This window comes from Cadophora gregata, assembly GCF_030347475.1.
Source record: "Cadophora gregata isolate MNR1 chromosome Unknown scaffold_17, whole genome shotgun sequence".
In the NCBI taxonomy this organism is placed as follows: Eukaryota; Fungi; Ascomycota; class Leotiomycetes; order Helotiales; family Ploettnerulaceae; genus Cadophora; species Cadophora gregata.
In genome coordinates, this window is record NW_026695940.1 from 228,597 (window position 1) to 247,267 (window position 18,671).

At 49.4% G+C, this 18,671-nt stretch overlaps 7 protein-coding genes across 7 annotated transcripts; 4 read left to right on the forward strand and 3 right to left on the reverse strand.

Moving 5' to 3' along the window:
- Window positions 1–42: 42 nt before the first annotated feature.
- Window positions 43–2,412, forward strand: ONS95_005908 (uncharacterized protein; the record flags this gene model as incomplete). The annotated part of the gene is made up of 5 exons (XM_058499343.1): window positions 43–794; window positions 851–1,236; window positions 1,336–1,606; window positions 1,682–1,967; window positions 2,062–2,412. Exons 1-5 carry the CDS (start codon window positions 478–480, stop codon window positions 2,410–2,412), a joined length of 1,611 nt encoding a protein of 536 aa, XP_058350387.1. The 5' UTR covers window positions 43–477.
- Window positions 2,413–3,212: 800 nt separating this feature from the next.
- Window positions 3,213–4,969, reverse strand: RGT2_1 (High-affinity glucose transporter rgt2; the record flags this gene model as incomplete). The annotated part of the gene is made up of 4 exons (XM_058499344.1): window positions 3,213–3,902; window positions 3,963–4,429; window positions 4,484–4,812; window positions 4,872–4,969. The coding sequence occupies 4 exons, from the start codon at window positions 4,967–4,969 to the stop codon at window positions 3,213–3,215; spliced, it is 1,584 nt and encodes a 527-aa protein (XP_058350388.1).
- A 1,435-nt stretch (window positions 4,970–6,404) lies between these two features.
- On the reverse strand, window positions 6,405–8,061 carry ONS95_005911 (uncharacterized protein; the record flags this gene model as incomplete). The annotated part of the gene is made up of 2 exons (XM_058499345.1): window positions 6,405–7,431; window positions 7,511–8,061. 2 exons carry the CDS (start codon window positions 8,059–8,061, stop codon window positions 6,405–6,407), a joined length of 1,578 nt encoding a protein of 525 aa, XP_058350389.1.
- A 322-nt stretch (window positions 8,062–8,383) lies between these two features.
- Window positions 8,384–9,211, forward strand: ONS95_005912 (uncharacterized protein; the record flags this gene model as incomplete). Its single annotated transcript, XM_058499346.1, has 1 exon — window positions 8,384–9,211. One exon carries the CDS (start codon window positions 8,384–8,386, stop codon window positions 9,209–9,211), a length of 828 nt encoding a protein of 275 aa, XP_058350390.1.
- A 118-nt stretch (window positions 9,212–9,329) lies between these two features.
- On the forward strand, window positions 9,330–10,409 carry ONS95_005913 (uncharacterized protein; the record flags this gene model as incomplete). The annotated part of the gene is made up of 3 exons (XM_058499347.1): window positions 9,330–9,766; window positions 9,818–9,960; window positions 10,008–10,409. The coding sequence occupies exons 1-3, from the start codon at window positions 9,373–9,375 to the stop codon at window positions 10,407–10,409; spliced, it is 939 nt and encodes a 312-aa protein (XP_058350391.1). The 5' UTR covers window positions 9,330–9,372.
- A 1,471-nt stretch (window positions 10,410–11,880) lies between these two features.
- On the forward strand, window positions 11,881–13,030 carry ONS95_005914 (uncharacterized protein; the record flags this gene model as incomplete). Its single annotated transcript, XM_058499348.1, has 2 exons — window positions 11,881–12,007; window positions 12,159–13,030. The coding sequence occupies 2 exons, from the start codon at window positions 11,881–11,883 to the stop codon at window positions 13,028–13,030; spliced, it is 999 nt and encodes a 332-aa protein (XP_058350392.1).
- A 387-nt stretch (window positions 13,031–13,417) lies between these two features.
- ONS95_005915 (uncharacterized protein) lies at window positions 13,418–17,827 on the reverse strand (the record flags this gene model as incomplete). The annotated part of the gene is made up of 5 exons (XM_058499349.1): window positions 13,418–14,331; window positions 14,421–15,172; window positions 15,254–17,420; window positions 17,481–17,525; window positions 17,651–17,827. The coding sequence occupies 5 exons, from the start codon at window positions 17,825–17,827 to the stop codon at window positions 14,140–14,142; spliced, it is 3,333 nt and encodes a 1,110-aa protein (XP_058350393.1). The 3' UTR covers window positions 13,418–14,139.
- Window positions 17,828–18,671: the final 844 nt, after the last annotated feature.

Genomic DNA, 18,671 nt, shown 5'->3' on the forward strand with positions numbered 1-18,671 from the left:
GGGAGCGGGGCAAGTTCTGGATTGCTGCTATTCCCTATTCCCAGCGACCGGCTTCTTACAAAATCTTTGATTCTTCGGTTTAGATCGCACTGTTTGTACTTTTCTGTCCCTTCTGGCTGACCGACACAGTCATTCTACACGTTTGTGTGGATCCATACAGCATCATTTCTACTGAGAAAATCCACCATTCGACCTTTCCAGATCTCAGAACTCGCTGGATTTCTAAAGCTCGCAACGGTAACTCGATTCTGTCAAGACCCTGCATACCGCATGTGCGGCTCTCGGCAGTCGTTTCATATGATTACTATTCAATCATCTGTTTATTTGTACGGCTCAACTGGATGATTGGTAATTATACAGAACGTAACCACCAAGGGTGTGCATCTCAGCAACAGCCACGAGGTCAACCAAAGTCTTACTTGCATATGTCTTAGAGACTACGTTGACAGTCTGTTCTTGGCCTGGATATAAAGTGTCATGTCCCCAAGTTTCCACAACTTTAAAACGCATGTTCGACGCTTCCTCAGAATGGCAGACTCACCACGCACTTCCTCATCGGCCACCCTCTCTACTCATGGGCACGATAGAGATGCAGACAGAGACCTTGAGAAAGAAGAAACCGAAAACCCTGTAGATACGTCAAATGGAGACCTTGAAAAAGGAAATGAGGAACAGCAGACTCGTCCCGCAGTTTTGGACTGGGACGGACCCGACGACCCAGAAAACCCCATAAATTGGCCAAAATGGAAACGACGATTCCATGTTGTACCACCGGCCGTCATATCCTTCGCTGCGTAAGTCATCCATCCAATCAAGTCGAGTCTCTGAACCAGATCTAACACCACGCCAGCACTCTAGGCTCATCAATATACACACCAGCCTTCCCAACCATCATGGAGAAATGGAATGTCTCCTCAACTGTCGCTCTTCTCCCACTGACACTCTACGTTCTGGCCTTGGGGTTTGGACCTATCATTGCAGCACCTCTTTCCGAAACCTATGGTCGACATATTGTCTACTTGACATCCGCGCCACTTGGCGCACTTTTCACCATGGGCACTGGCTTCTCGCAAAATATCGAAACGCTATGCATCCTTCGATTCTTCTCCGGCCTGGCTTTCTCCCCTGCACTAGCCATTGGAGCTGGGAGCATTGCCGATGTAAATAAGCCTGAAAATAGAGCTGTGCCGTCAGCGCTCTACATCTTGAGTCCGTTCTTGGGGCCTGCCTTGGGGGATGTTTTCCGTCTTGCCTAAGTCGAGTCTGGCTTATCCCTCGTATCCTTCAAAAGGACTTTCACTGCGATATACAAGGACATAGCTGACATCAACAGACCTGTGATCGGAGCATTCGTAACAGTCCGCAAAGACTGGCGCTGGACACAATGGACGCTGATATTCTTCGCAATCTTCGCCTTCATACTCACCACATTCGCCCGCGAAACGCACAAAAACACCATCTTGACCAGGCGGGCAAGACGTCGCAAGCTTCCACCACCACCTTCGCCATTCCCAAGCCGCTCGGCCAAGATTCGATTCTTGATCACTGTGACGTTGATCCGGCCACTGCACATGCTGATGACCGAGCCGATCGTGGCTTTCCTTTCGTGAGTCATCCTCACAATTCTCCCGACACGTGAAACGTGAATGTTTGAGATGGACGAGTCTGACGCCACGAACAGCCTCTACGTAGCCTTCAACTTCTCCGTCCTCTTTGCTTTCTTCGCCGCATATCCGTACGTGTTCAAGAGCGTGTACGGCTTCACAGTCGAGCAAGCAGGATTGGTCTTCCTAGCTATCGGTATAGGCTGTGTCCTTGCAGTTCCAACTGTACTCGCCTGTGACTACTGGTTATATCAGCCGAAAGTCAGAGAAGCAAAGCGGAACGGTGGGAGTGGAGCTGTGGCTCCCGAGTACAGGTTATATCCTGCAATGATTGGAAGTTTTGGGCTGCCAATAGGACTTTTTGTAAGGCGTCCCCTACTTACACGAGAGCATCTGCTTCCTGTATGACTGGACAGGAGCATTATCCTTGGAGAGAATGATACTAATGGGTATCTAGTGGTTCGCATGGACAGCCCGCTCATCCGTCTCCTGGGCCAGTCCCGTCGTCTCAGCAATACCCTTCGCTTGGGGCAATCTCAGCATTTTCATCGCAGCAGCAACATATCTCATCGACGCCTACCAAGCGCTGAACGGCGCTTCTGCAGTCGCAGCGAATGGTCTTTTGCGGTACACGCTCGGTGGTGTCTTCCCGCTTTTTACTCTTCAGATGTACAGAAATCTTGGAATCGATTGGGCGACAAGCTTACTGGGCTTCATCGCTGTGGCGCTGATGCCGGTTCCTTGGGTGCTGTTTAAGTTTGGGAAGCAGATTAGGAAGAGGAGTGCGTATGATATGAGTAATCTTTAGAGAATGGAGGGTCCTTCGAGGAGTGGTAGGAGAATTTATGGCTAACCGGGAGGGGCATCTTCCGATGTTGTTATTACATCTTCATTACTCGGACATTTGGATATTTGCATGGACAGAATCTAGCGTTAGAATGTATATATGCGATCATAGCTCATAGACACCTAAGCAATATATAGTAGAAGCCGAGCTGAGTCAGTGATAGATTTGGGAGATGAGAGATGCGAATTGAACCTTGTCTGGCGAGTAATGTTTTCACTGAACAAGCAGAGGGCTCGCTTGGCGAAACTTAGCCGATCCAAAAACAACTCCCTTGTTCGAAAACTTCGAAGATCAATATCAAGAAGAACATTTGATGTGTAGTTTGAAGCATTGGGCGCGTACTGCTGGGGTTCTTATCAAGATGCGAGGTACTGCTAGCCTTTACTAGACTGCTGGCGATGCGGGATTCGTCTTGGGCGATTCACAGGCGGTAGATGCAGGCTGATGCAGTGAATCACAGCAGCAAGTATGGACATTGTTTGTTTGACTGCAGCTCCAACAAATAAATTCTTCAGTTCAAATACCAACAAGCAATCCATCCAGCAAATAATATCATTACAGAAACGAACTCGAAATACGACGGCAAGCGACCGTGGAAGAAATATCTTCATTCGTAAGTTCTATTCTATCGGAACAACATTCGTCGTGGAGTATACACACATCTAATTCTAACATTATTTTTGACATATTTTGTCATGACCATCCGCCACTTCACTATCATCGACTCAACCAAGTGAATCTTGACGGTTACCCGGCTCGCCTTACACCTTGGTGGTATCCTCATGCTCCACCTTCTCATGGCCCTTCCCATCCTGAATCTCCCTAAACGTCACAGTAGGAACCCACCCAATACTATGCCTCGCAACACTAACCTCACCATACAACTCGTCAACCTGCTCAAGGGTAAGACCCTTGGTCTCATAAATCATGAAATACACAAAGATAATACAGATAAGACAGCATCCTCCCCAAACAAAGAAGATCTTAGATTGGAGATTCGCATTTCCAGGACCCCAGTTGACAAGGTACGGAGTGGAGTAGGCAATAGCCCAGTTGAGCAGCCAGTTGGTAGCGGTAGTCATAGAGAGGGACTTGGCGCGGACCTTGAGCGGGAAGATCTCGCCTGTGACGACCCAGGCGACGGGACCCCAGGTGGATGCGAAGAAGAAGATGTAGATGCAGATGAATGCGATGGCGGCCTTCTGGGCGGGCTCGTTGTGCACGATGATGTTGCCGGCGATGTCTTGGCCGGTGGTGGTGGTGCCGAGGATGGCGACGATGAATTGCGAGACGCACATGCCGATGGCGCCCCAGAAGAGGACTGGGCGGCGACCCCATTTCTCGATGGCGTAGAGGCCCGGGAAAGTGGAGGCCGTGTTGACGCAGTTGGTGATTAAGCTGATGACGAAGGAGTTGGTGAAGCCGGAGTTCTTGAAGAATTGAGTTCCGTACTATTTTGATTGTTAGCCAAGGCTCAAAAGACATGTATTTACATTGTTGAAGAGACTTACGTAGAAGATGAAATTGATTCCAGTCAACTGCTGCAATGCTTGCAAAGCACATCCAGTAAGAAGACGCTTGAGGAGGTTGCCCTTGAAACAGTCTGCGTAGCTAGACTTTCCAAGACTCAGCTCATACTCGTGGTTGGCTTGGATTTCAGCAAGCTCATCCACGACAGCTGGGTCATCGGCTGGAAGTCGTCTGATCTTGGCGAGGGCCTTGGTCGCGGCCTCGAGTTTACCCTGCTTGATCATGAAGCGAGGGGTCTCTGGGAGGACTAGCATTCCGCCGACGAGAACGATGGCCCAGGCGAACTGGACTGCGATTGGGATACGGTAGGATCCTGTGTCGTCGCGGTGTTGAGTGGCGTTGTTAACAATGGAGGCTAGCAAGAGACCGATAGTGATGGCAAGTTGGTATGAGCCAACAATCACACCTCGAATCCACTTGGGTGCAGTCTCGGACTGGTAAAGTGGAACTGTAGACATTCATAAGCATGATAACTCAATTCATCGAACGTGTTTGAACCTACTCATAGCGGAGATTAAACCAACACCAAGACCAGCAAAGAAGCGACCAGCGATGAACATTGGTTGCTCAGTAGCAGCAGTCTGCAGAATAACGCCCAAGTTGAAAATGATAGCCGTGGAGACAATCAAGCCCCAACGACGACCGATAGCATCAGCAATTGGTGCAGCAGCAAGAGCTCCAAAGAAAGTTCCAGCAGACAGGATCGAGACGATGAGAGCGGACTCGGAAGCTGAGATGTTGGGGTTTCCGGTGCTGTCAATGTATCCTGTGGAGAATTCCTTCTGCCAGTATGGCATAGCCAAGATACCTCCAATGGTTCCAGTATCATAACTATCGCAGGACGCATCAGTACCGAGGTCAGTACATGGACTCGGTGAACTTTAACATACCCAAACAACACTCCACCAAAGGCTACAAACAAGCCAATCATGATAGCCGGCCATGATCGACCTGGAGTTCCCTCCGGCTTTTTAAGCATAAGACCCATGTTGGACGATTCGAGGATTAGACGTCGTCGATGAGAGAACCGATAAGCTGATGATCCAGGATACAGAAACACGTCCCAGACGGGGGAATTTTAACAGCTTTATAGAACGATCGGACCCAAAGAATCGGTCCCAGTTGCAAAAGGCATTTCATAACAACGGGGACTCCTCATCCCATCCCCATGGGCCTCTTTTCGGACCGATTTGTTTTTCTGCGGAGGAAAACTCAAACCCCGTGCCCCAGCACAAAGTATAACCAGATACGCATTCTCCATAGAAACTCCCACATACGGATGGAATTGTGGGAAAGCAAGTCAGGAACCATCTCTCTCCTGGTCGTGACATCCTAGCCCGTCCAGGAAATCCGAAGCGTGTACAGGAAAAGTGGACCCGGTGCTACTCCTCGGGTGAATTTTTTCAAAAGTTTAAAAAATTCACCCTTTCGGTAGGGTTCGCTCCAGGAAGAGGTAATCCGTGCATAGCGGGGTGGTGGAGAAGGTTTTGACAGGCTTCTAGGTGAGTTCTTCTACTTCGGTTGTCGGATGGACACTTTCTTTGATCGTGATTCGTTGAAGAGGGCTTCGAAAGCGGGTTGATGGACTAACTACCGCGAATGTCCCCACCACAATAGAGCCGCTTTTTGAGGGCCCCGGTTTTCAGACTTCGAGGTGAAGCTTTTCGGTATCCCAGTAAACTGGTGAAACAGCTTCTGCTTTCTTGTCACTCGTACATCATGATTTTGCGGTACTCAGCGAAGCCTCGACAAAAGCTGCATCTCCAGCAGGAAATTCGTGACGTTCTTCCAGAAGTATTTGAACGTTGCTCTCATAGCAGAACAAGAAGATCCTCGAAATAAATTACTGATAGGTGCCATCGACTTACACTTGCGGCTCGATGCTCACGGGAAAACAAGAAAAAGCGCCTGACTCGCGTCTCCCGCTCCTCATCTGACGTCTCGCTGACTGTGGATTCAAATTGGTTCACAGCCAAATCTGTGACCAAAAAGAGAGGGATGGAACTACCTTCTCACTACAACAACTCAGGGAACATCCCACAGCATCTACAGTATATGGCCTACAAACCCGTGAGATCGTGAAATGCCCAACACGGTTTGGCAAGAGAACTAATTTGTGGGAAGTTGAAGTGGAAAAAGTCGGACGAGTATTGATGCAATTGGATTACCACTCAATGGTAGATTGGAACGTAAGAGAACATAAAGCCAGACTTCCCCCTCCATATACAACTTGTACCCTATCTACTATTGTTACTATTACAATACACCTTGGGAGAAAAGATTGACATAAGATAACGCCTCTTCCTGGGAGCTTTCGGTCCTTCATAGACTAGTGCCCTCAACGGAGCATGTCGTTTCGGACCGTGATGTTACAAGTCGAGATCACTAGACCGACCTGGACAAGCTTTCGTCTTTATCTCCTCTTACTCAGCAGGACGAGGCTTCTCACTGTGATAGTCATGCACCCTGAACGCCCACTCAGGCAACTGCTCAGGAGCCATAACATGATGTCCCGCCTCCCTCACCATCTTCTTATACATCTGCACTAACTCGGCCGACTGTGGTCTCTTATCAGGGTCCCACTCGGTCGCCATGATGATCGCCTTGCGAAGCTGCGGGGAATATCCAATGTCGTCGCCAATATCGAGTTCCATCACGCGAGAAGCTCTTCCGTGGATCCAGGCGGTGATATCAAGACTTTTCGGTGCGGGGAATTTGAGATGCGCGTACGCCTGGCTACCGCCCCATCTTGCTTGACCACTCACACGTGGTGATTCGGCGATGGCGAGGTTGTAGACACATGCGCCGACAGCCCAGACGTCTGACTTGTTGGTATGTCTGTTGCCGTCAGCGAATTTTTGAGATTGTTCCTTCCTGCCGGGCATGGGGTATGGATGCCAGCATAGCTCTGGTGCATAATAGGTAGCTGTTCCGCACTGATAGCCTCCGAGGTGATTGTGGTCTGCCTTTTCGTGGTTGGGGCCTACATCATCGGTTGCAAGCCCAAAGTCGCTGACGACACAGTAAGGGTACTTGGTACTTCCCAGAGTGTCCCTCGATCTGAACAGCACATTGTCGGGCTTGATGTCCCTATGTACGACGGGAATCCAATTGTCTGCTGGCTTGGTATCGAGTACGGAGGGGTCCACATAGCTACGTCCGTTTGCGAGGTATGCCATTGCGTCGACCAGGCCGATAAGGATATGCCAGAGAAAACCTTCAGGGACACGATTCAGCGGTTTGTTGTTTTCCCGTGCCCATATGTTGCGCTTATTGTACTTGTCGAAGACGTCGTCCATAGAACCACGATCACAGAACTCGACATAAACCGATCCTATGCCCAGTCTCTTGTCGATGAATCCGGCGGTATAGAAAGACAGGGATCCATGCTTCAGTCGATGAAGCATTTCCGTCTCCTTGTACCCATATACCAACCCGTCTGGCTTGAATCTATGAACGGTCAGAAAGTTTACTGAGGATAGTTTCCAAGTTTATGACAACAAAAGTGAATGCGGCAGATGCTGCATACCGTTTCTCGACACTAAGACGTGTATGGCCTTTGATTCTAACAACAAACACACCTCCATTCATCGCACCAAGACCTCCACCGCCATCGTCAATAACGTGCATAATCTCATATTTCGATCGAATATTGGTGTCACCGATAGGCTGACGTTTCATCAACTCCATGGGCTCTCTTCTCGTGGACCGCCTAAGTGATGCCGCTATTTCCAGACCATCTGTCTTTTCTGCTGCTTTCTGAATCTTTTGGAAAGCTTTCGGAGTATGTCGCGGATCAAAGCGCTCTTCTTCTCGAGACTTCTTATTGTAGTACCCGAGTCTGATGAAGCCATTGTCTTTATTCTCCTCCACAACCTTGAACACCCAGTGCTCGGGTAATTTCCCAAGCCTAGGATGGTCGCGAGTCTTGACTTTCCTGTTCTCAGAATCGATATAATAATTCACTTCATCTTTATCATCGATGAAGAACTGCCAGGTTGGAGGCAACGCCTTGAGTTCAGGATAAATATTCCTCAACGCCTCTTTATGCTTGTCGCTGAGTCTCCTATTTGCCCCCATCTCGATATCCTGCTGGAGCTTGAATTTTTTGATGTAAGTGGTAGTTGCCTCGGTTGGACCTTTGAGGAGAAGTCTTGAGATTGAAGGCTTAATAGATAGCAAAGCTGGCGAGAGTGGCTGTGAGCCTATGACGATGAATCAAATGGGTTGTGAATGCTCAGACGTATTGAGAGCTCATAGCGTACTATACATAGACTCAGCGACTGTGGGTAGTGAATAATTCAGGTCCACTCAAGCTATTATTAAAGGTCGTGCAGTGTCAACAAAAGATGGAAGTCAAAAGAAGAGTCTTTCTAGTCTGTTAACTCATCTCAAAGACATTATGGCGTCAAAGGCCGCGTCGATCGCTGAAAAAGCCAGAGTCTTCCAGGGACTTGGACTTTATTTCAGGGACGAACTGCAGAGCTCGTCAAATAGGTGGGAGAAGCCAACACGGCTCAACCGACAGAGAGTCTCAAGAATAGGACTGGGCCTGACTGACAGCCTTATCGACCGCCTGCCTACATCACGAAATATAGAGCCTGCTGAGACAGATATTTCGAGGTGGAGCAGTGACAGTAGCGAGAGCGACTACGAGAAGAGCGACAACGGCATGGAGTCAGAAGTGGAGGAGTACATCGAGGAGACCGTGGAGCAGAAACTTCAAAGGCATCGTCGATACTTCGAAGGCGAACCATTAATGCGGTGCTTGAAAGAGGAAGAAGCTCACCACCTCGAATGGATGGACGCCCTCTTCTACGACAATCTTTGCCATGAGGTTCAACACAAGGTTCAGGAAACAAGACGACAAGATGTAGTTAAAGAATATTGGAGGAATGTGCACGAGACGTTGGCTATTGATGATTCGGAGATCTCAGATACATCTGATTTGATGACAGAGTCGGAAGATGATCACGGAGATAGAGATACAGTCGTATGCTCATATATGGGGTTTATGAGGAAGAGGGCTGCTGGATGGAAGCGACCCTCAAATATTTGTCCTTCCAGTGGGAAGGATCTCGACTTACAAGAAGTTCGAGATTTATTGACTGGGAAGAAGAAGAAGCTGGGAAGAGCAAAGACACTTGGAAAGGTTGAAGGGCAGATATCCGGAAATATATCGATGTCGTTCAGAGAAGAAGATCTCGGACGAGCAGCAACGTTTGGATGAGGTGTGAGCAGAGGCGGAAATCCCAGGCCCACAGATGGGCCCCCACCCTGGTTGACGCTAACCCTCACCGGCAAGATCCGTTGGCTCCCCTGGCCTTCAAACACGTATCTGCGAATACCTTCAATCTTTAACCACGCTCACATCACATCACACAACTCACGATGGATCCATATTCAGCAGAAGGCGAGTTGCTCAACCTGCACAACTTCTTCCACCAAGGCCAATTCCAAGAAGCCATCGACTTCGACACCGCTGGCCTCTGCGAAGAGAACAAGCTCCCCGCCCGCATCATCTCCCTCCGCGCCCAGATCGCCCTCGGACAGGCTGAGGATGTCGTCGCAGATGTGCAGGGCGAGCAGGAAGTCGAGTTGGTGGCTGTAGGAGCGCTGGCGGATCTCAAGGCTGGAAATGAGAGCAAGGCTGTGAAGACGGCCGAGAAGCTGGCGAGCGAGGCTGGGGATAATTCTACGGTCCAGGTTCTGGCTGGGACGGTTCTGCAGGCTGCTGGGAAGAGTGAAGAGGCTTTGGCACTGCTCTCTCAACATCAGGGGAATCGTAAGTCTGGTTCTACATCCAAGTAGGACTTACGCTGATCCAAACCTATAGTTGAAGCTGTTGCCCTTATCGTTCAGATCCGCCTGGAGCAGAATCGCACCGATTTAGCTATCAAAGAAGTCGCGACTGCCAGAAAATGGGCTCAAGATAGTTTACTTGTCAACCTTGCAGAGTCGTGGCTTGGCTTACGAGTGGTGCGTTTTGAAGGGCATCCGCAATGGCCATATACTGACAAAAACAGGGCGGAGAGAAGTACCAACAAGCCTTTTATGTCTTCGAGGAACTCGCACAAGCTCCATCGACATCTGCGAATCAAAGTCTGATATCACAAGCTGTTGCGGAGATCCACCTGGGTCGATTAGAAGAGGCAGAGGCAGCACTCAAGCAGGCTTTGGCGAAGGACCCTAAGGACATAGAGGCAATTGCCAACAGTATTGTTCTCGAAATCATTGCTGGCAAGGATCCAAAGCAATTGAAGGCGTATGTCTCATACTGGATTCTTCTTAGAGAGAAGCTAACAGATCATTTTAGTGATCTTCAAAACACTGCTCCAAACCACCATTTCCTCCAAGATCTCGAAGAAAAGTCCTCGTTGTTCGATAAGGCGGCTACAAAATACTCGGCAAAAGTGGCAGCAGCATAATACCCAACGATAGAATAATGTGGCGTACGGGACAGGGTGGGATTCACATGATGTTGCTTTAGGTTATTCAAAAATTGGGGGAAATCGAAAGCAATCCATTCATCCAATCACAATGTTAAATTTCAAGAGTGGTTCTGATGCCAATAGTTAAGCGGCTCCCCGAGTTCGTACTCGAATTGAGCAAAAGCTCCGGACAAAAAAGCCTCACAATGCACACTGACATCACCAATCCCACCGACCAGTTTCCGCACCAGTCTCAAACGACCCTGAACTCAACCTACCTCGTTGCGAGACGGTCAAAGGTCAAAAGATAACAGATTTCAGATGCATAGTGACGCTTTTTGCTGACGCCCCCCACGAAAGCTTCATGCGGAGAGCACGGGGATGTCTTCCACACCGACAAACTGACGCGCTTCTACCAATGACCCCTCGAATCGATGTCGAGAAAGAAGCGCTCTGACTCGGGAGCTAGCGCTATCACCTCACTTCTCTATTACATGACTATCGTGGGCTTCAATTGCTTGCAACATCCCGTGCTTGCATTCCGTGAAAGGATTTGATGGGACAGAACATCCATTGCTTACGGAGAGGAGAGATAGTGGAGTTGTACTCGATGCTTGGCAAGTGACATCATCACGAGCATTCCTCCTACCTCTGCTTAAGGTAAGCCTCTTTCACAGCACTGCATTCCGCATGGCCAATCTCTGCTTCTTCCAGCTTACAGTAGACCGCGCTATCATGCTGTTTTCAATGCGATGCTCTTTTACAACTGTTCTGTCGAGCCTTTCTTCCCCTCGTTTCTTATCGCTGCTGTGCCCCTCCACACCTCCTGTCAAGAAACTTTTCAATTCCCATCTGCCCCACCGCAAGCGAGAAGCACATGTCTAGACAAGCATCTAGGCATAATGCAGTCATAGTTTTCCTCTCAGCACAAACACCTCAACCAACAGGAACACAAACAAGCGCTCGGAAGACCCAGCCAGTGTTTAGAAATGTGTCAAGATCGACAGGCAACACTAACGTTCTCGATGGCGGTGGAGCAATCCCGATCCCAAAGTCAGTGTGGCTCGAGTGGCCAGGCTCGCCTCGGAACTTCTGCACATGCAAGTGGACTAGCTGGGGCTCTAGCTGGAAGACGTTTTCGTACTACTTGACCGTTATCATCGTGAGAAGATTCAATGATGGCAGGCAATGCCCCTGCCGCTACCTTCCGGCGGCGCACGTTCTTCAATGCCGTCAGAGAGACAAGTCTATAGGTAAGTGGGTAAAAGGCGGGAGGAGGATAAGAAGACTTTCCTCCCCCTCGATATAAACCACGATTTATTGGCATCTACCATTGCGTTTGAACAGTTTGTCAAAAATCCACTTTATTCTTGCAAGCGGGTTTATTCACTTGTCTCATCCATACATCATTTCGTACCTGAAGATTTGCTTTTGCCACCAAGAGAGAAAAGAGCTCGAAGCATCAAACATGCCTGCTGCTACCACTCCCCCAACGGTCCCTCAGACCAAAGACCTCGCTGTCCCAAGACCGACTCTACTTTCGAATCAGAATAAAGATATGGCGAACACCAAACGGAAGATCATCTGTTTCTCAGGTACGTGTGTGTTGATCTGTAGATCACCCGCTGTCAAGCTCTATCCTCCCTCATCATCTCCTCAACTCAATTCATAATCTTCTACACCATTGAGTCTCTACATCCATCTCTTCACACTGTTCAAATCAGCTCCTAACACACCAACCCCCAGACTTCGACGGCACAATCTTCATGGAAGACACCGGCCACATCCTCTTCGACGCCCACGGCTGCGGCCCAACGCACCGCACCCTCCTCGACTCACAAATAAAATCCGGCGAACGCTCCTTCCGCGACGTCTCCGAAGAGATGTGGGGCTCCCTCCACATCCCCTTCGACTCCGGCTTCGACGTAATGCGCACCAGTCTCTCCATCGACCCGGACTTCCGCACCTTCCACAGCTACTGCATCGCGCACTCCATCCCCTTCAACGTCATCTCCGCGGGGTTGAAACCCATCCTGCGCCGCGTGCTGGACGAGTTCCTAGGCGAGGACCAAGCAGCACATATCGATATCGTGGCGAACGAGGCGGAGATTAGTGAGAGTGGGGAGACGTGGAAACCGCTTTGGAGACATGACACCGAGCTGGGTCATGATAAAGCTCTTTCCATCACGGAAGCCCGCACACAAGCTAACCTCGAATGCGACGATGGGACCATCCCACTCATCGTGTTCATCGGGGACGGGGTCTCCGACCTCCCTGCAGCGAGGGAAGCGGATGTTCTGTTTGCTAGGAGGGGCTTGAGGCTAGAGGAGTACTGTGTGGAGAATCGGATTCCGTATTTGGCGTTTGATACGTTTGAGGATATTAGGAGGGAGATTGAGAAGTTGAGGGTTGAGGATGAGCTTAAGACTGGGGGCAGGGGGGTTCCTGTTAGGTTTAATCCCAGGGCGAATATGTGGAGGAGGGTTAGTTCGCAGAGGGCGGTGCCGTTGCTGGTTGCGAAGACGCCGAGTAAGGAGGAGAGGATGTTTTTGTGGCCGGAAGCTTTCTCGGAGTTTAAGCCGCAGGGGCCGGGGATCGCGGAGGGTGTTGCTGCGTAGAGATGGGGAGTGGAGTGGTGAAGGAGATCTTGCTGTGGTGTTATGGTATGGGTTTGTTTTGGAAGGGAAGGCGGCATTGTAATTGGCGTTGCTGTTCTGATACTAGGTTATGAATGAAAAGGATAGTACGCTGAGTATTTCTTCCGAGTTATGGGAGAAAGAGAGAGAGAGAGAGAGAGAAGATACACAGACTTTACGAAACCAATAAATAGATCAATAGAAGAAGTCATACAATTAGATCAATCAACAAGCAACAAGCAACTCGCTCAAAGAAATCATACCATTCCCCATTCCACCATTCCACATCAACGAATCCGAAATCCGATGATTATGAGAATCGACTTTTGTGTATACATACTATGCACAGGGGAAATACAGCTTTTTGTATTCCATTTTTATTTTTATTCTTATTTTTATTCTTATTCATTACTTACTCCGCTGTCGCTTTCGCTTTTCTCGTTTTACTTTTCCTCGGCTTCTCGGCTTCTCGTCGCTTTATTGGTTTATTTGTTTGTTTGTTTGTTTGTTTGTTTTCATTTCGCTGTCTGCTGCTGCTACCTGCCTGCCTGCCTGCCTTGCTGTCTGCCTGTCTGTCTGGCTGGCTTTACGTTTTTGTTGCTTGCTTGCTCACTTGCTTGCTTCCTATGTATGGTCGAACCAAACACACACACACACACACACATCCACACATCCACACATCCACACATCCACACACACACCCCTCCTACCTATGATACTGTATCAAACCCCATCGAAGAAGTTTAAACCGCACGCACCCCGAAAGTAAAGTTAAAAACCCCCGGAAAGTAAACAAACAAACAAACCGCACGCAACCCAACCCCAACCCGACCCAACCCCAAAACCAATCAAGCCCATTCAACCCGAGCACTTCAAATGTTGAACGTCTATGCAATCATAATCACAATCACAATCCACAATCACAATTCACAATCCCATCAAACCCTTCCTTTCCTTCCTTCCTTCCTTCCTTCCTTCCTTCCTTCTTTCACAACCCTTCCCACACTCACACTTCCCAAGTCACTCATATCATAGGTACCACCATCCCCAATCCATCTTCCATCTTCCATCTTCCACCTTTCATCTTCCATCTACCCAGCCATACTAGCAACCGTCGGCTTTCCAGCACCTCCACTCCCCTTGCCCTCCTGCACGATACTGCCCTCGATTCTCCGCTTAGCCTCGGCCTTCTCGACTTCGGTGATATCCTCGTCTTTCTTGCGCATATCGGGAGTATGCTGGCCTTGGTTGGGATGATGGCCGATAGACATGCCGACGCGGATCTAGAGTTTATTAGTCAGATTCTCCAAAGGATACATTGATAGGGAAGGGCAATGGGAAAAAACGAAGGAGAAGAGAGAAATGCACTTACCAATGTTTCCAGCGCACCGCTACTATTATCAACCAAGTCATCGTCAAAGCGCATAGCGTTCTCCTCAAACAACACCAGAATAGTACTACCTCCAAACTTGAAATACCCAAGTTCCTCGGCACGTTTGACATTCTCACCCTCCTTGCGTGTGATGACTGTACTTCCCACCATCATGGCGCCCACACAGATAACCATGACTCGACCGTGAGCGACTGAGTCGATCGGAATGACGATGCGGACATTCTCGCCGTAGACATCGAGTGCAGAGCGGATAGCCATTGGGTTGACGGTATAGTACTCGCCTTCGATGGTGACTGGTTTGCCCATGACGCCGTCGACGGGGATGTGGAAGCGGTGGTAGTCTTGGGGAGCGAGACGGAAGATACCCAGAGCACCATTCTTGTAGCGTTCGGCGTCTTGGGGATAAGCGTTGCCGAGGAGGCGCTCAATAGAGAACTCTCGGCCTTTGACCCAGATCTTGGTGGCTTCGTCCATGCGATTGAAGACAACAGAGCGACAGTCGGCGGGAGAGACGATGATGCGAGGGTTATCTGGGGCGGAGCATGGTCGAGCATTGGGCTTGAGTTGGCGGTAGAAGAACTCGTTGAAGCTCTTGAACTTTTCGATTGGGAGCAAGACCTCGGACATGTCAAGTTGATGGAAGTTGATGAAGCCTTGAATTTCACTGGCCGAGGCTGGGTCATCGTATTTGACACCTTGCTTGATTGACAGGCCTTTCAGGAGCTTGCGAACTGCAAAATAGTTAGCAATTGATACACTGGGTTTTTCATCAAACATGAAATAAGTGACAGAGATTCGTCCAGCAAACATACTTCTCTTCTTCTCCATATCCTTAGATTTCAGTCCCTTATATAGCAGCCTAATACCCAGTCTGACATACACACTCATTCGCTCCTCGTTGATTTGACCAGTGATACGGTCTTGTACGAGAATGTTGGCAGAGTTTGCACCAAGCTTGTAGCCGCCGTAAGAGATCTTGGTGATGACCTTGGAGTACCACTTTCTCTGGGCTTGACTAGCTGTGACGAAACCAGCCATGACAATATTGTTGACTTGACGCCAATCCTGACTTGCACAGGTAGCGATGTGGGTGATGATATCGGCATCGGAACGCTTGTTGAGACGAGGCTGATGACAGATGGGACATTCTCTGATCTCAACAACATGTTCTTCACCCTTATCGTTCAAATCGTCTCTATCAAGATACTCTCCTTCTTCCCCGGGAGTGGCAAGCTCTTCCACACTCTGTGCCTCGACACTGAGTTGTGATGGGTTGGTATTGTTGTCATAATTGGAAGGAGTAGAAGATCCGGTTCCCGAGACAGACGAAGAAGCAGGTGTTTGACCAGAGGTTCCTCCGAGCTGTGGAGGGAGATGGCTCTTCATCCTATCTGCAATAGATTGTTGCGGCTTAGACTTCTGGTCCAATTGATCCTCAAGACAGATAACAGCTTCATCGAAACTCATCTCCGCATTAGCCTCACCATCGTTCGTAGCCGCATGTGGGAAACGTTTGAAGAATCCGTCAATGGTAGACTCCTTCAGCGTCGAGCCCAGCGTATCAAGCATAGTAGTAAGCTCAACCTTGCTGATACATCCGCTCTCATCTGTATCGTACTGTCTCAACATAGCTCTCCAGAACTGTTGACGAAGTGCGGGGTATGGAACATATTTAGCCTTGATGAATAGCTGCGGACTGTGCTTCTCCTCCCATTTCTCGGCATTCTTCAATTTCAACGGGATCGTAAAGGAGTGTAAGTCAGGGTCTCCGTTTCCATCAACTCCATCATCGTTGTCCACAGCATTTGGCACAGGCACGTTATCACCAGGTTGAAGCCCGGCTGGGTTGCTTGTTGGCGCCGGACCAGGCGTTGGCGTAGATGTTCCTGAATTGATGCTGTTGTATGACACATTCTGGGCTGAAGTTCTGGTTGGCAGGGTAGGTCGGGTCAATCCTTTCAAACTTTGGGATGATGTCGAGCGGGATAACGGCAACTTGAATCTTGATCTATTGGGCTGGGCCGGGAAAGCGCTTGGATCCGGAGGTTCCTTAAGAGAATACAGACCAGTCTCGGGGTTGGCATCTGGCGCAGTATCCGTAATTTCCTTCAAGGGCAGAACGCTAGCTGCGATGAAATCGTTTCCGGACAGCTTATCACGGTCAATGACAGTGAAAGATAGCGAGTATGTCTGCTCATGCTTCAACACCTGGAAGATCATCTTCTCGTTGAACACCGGGTTCAGATTATGCCGGATCACTCGAGTTCTGTACGTCTTCTTGCCTAACGAAGCTACAACGAACGGATCCATGTCGAACGAAGTTCTGGTCATGTTGCGTTCGGGCGGTAGATCGGTAATCTTTCCAATTTCCAAGAAGACAATGCCCACCACCTCACTACCACCAGTAAATTCGTAGGCGTTCAATTGCTTCTTCTTCCGCAAACCTTTCAATCTCAATTTCCTGCGTCTCTTCTCTGCATTCTCGGGCTTTGTAGGATCGTCGGTCTCGTCACTTGGCTCATCATCGTCGTCGAAATCAAGATCTTCATCTGCCTCTGTAGCACCCATTGGTGGTCTCCCGGGCGTATCCGGCAGATCCACCACTCCAGCCAACGTACGGAACTTCTCTAGAATCTGTGCGGGCGTCGCAGACACATTGCTCGAATCGTAGAGCGTGAACTGCAGCTGAACGTCTCCTGAAACATTACTGCTCTTCTTCCCTCCAGTGCGTTTACTAGAGAGCGTAAACCATTGTGGCTCGATCTCGACCTTGTCGCCTGTGAATATGTCCTCGAGTGCCAGGTCGAATTCTCCTAAGTAGTCTTTCCCAAAGCGGTCTTTGTCCCAGCACACGCAGTCGAGGAGGAGGGCGCTGACGTTGTTGACTGGCATCTGCACGGTGACGTTCCATTCTGGATTGAGGGTCTTGGGGACGGATTGCGTTGCGTTCTTCGAATCGCCCAGCGTCAGGACAAGATACTTTGGAACTTTTTAGCTTTCGAAGTCCTTCCAGGCTTTGCACGGGCTTCAAATACTTACTGGGTCAGAAGTACCGCTCCTATCCTTTGCTGCTAGATTCCTGGCCTGTTGTTTCCACTTGTCAGCATCTCACCTACATCCTGTTCTTGGCCTCGGAATGCCTGCAATCTGCCACTTCTTCTCCTCTCCCCCTCTTTTAACCTTATTGTAGCTTCTTGAGTTTGGCGTACCTTGATAACCACCACCTTCAACATCAATCCATTGACCTTCGCACCGTCCGGACCTCCATCCGAGCCACTATTCGTCTTCCTCATACTGTTCGCACCAGGGTTCGGACTTGAGCTGCGCGAGTTGTTCGTGCTGTTGGTGTAGGATTTGAGACGGTTTGGGAGCGAGATGCGGACCATGTTGACGGAAGGCCAGGTCGTCGACGAGGGGGGACCGTCCAGGTATTAAGTAGCTGGTAATGCTTGGTCCGGTAGCACTGTGGGCAGGCAGGTGCAAGTATCAAGCTGGGAACTTACTTGGCGGGCGGGTTCAGGTTCCAGGTTCGATCTACGGAGTAGTCCTTCGTTACCAACCCAACTTTACCGTAGCCCGCGGGTGGCTACCAGGGGCAGTTCAGCTTTGGTGGATGAGGTGGGTGCCAGCTGGTTTTGGTTGGTTCGTTCGATGGTGGGTTGAAACGGGAAGCTCGAGCAATCAATGGTGAGGGGAGAGAGAGTCGCGAAATGGAAGTGCTGAACGAACGTGGACAGGAACAGGACAATCCAAGTTAAAGAGAGGAAGCCTGGCAAGAGGCTGGCGGCAGAGATTTAAGAATGATGCAGTTGTAGATGTGCGTCATACAGTACAGTACAGTGCTGTTGTGCAGATATGCAGATATGCAGATGCTTGGGTGTAAGGTAGGTAGGTATTGGTGAGGATTCGCCCAGGGATGCTTGTGCGCGGCTGGTGGAGGGCAGTGCGGGGTTTATTTTGAGAATCCTACCTGTGCTACTGAGTTAACCTTACGAAGTTAGGGCAGGCCTCGAGGTAGGAAAAACAAACACGTAGGAAGGGAAGGTATGTGGACAACCCAACATGTCTCGAGTTAAAGCCACACTCACAACCAGTCCAACATTTTCCAATCAGAATCCAAAGAAATTGAATCCAACACATTTCTTTCGATTTATACTTTCACACTTTGAATGCCTTTCAAAATGGAGTATGGTATGGTATGCATTATTACCCATACCCATAGCAGGGCTA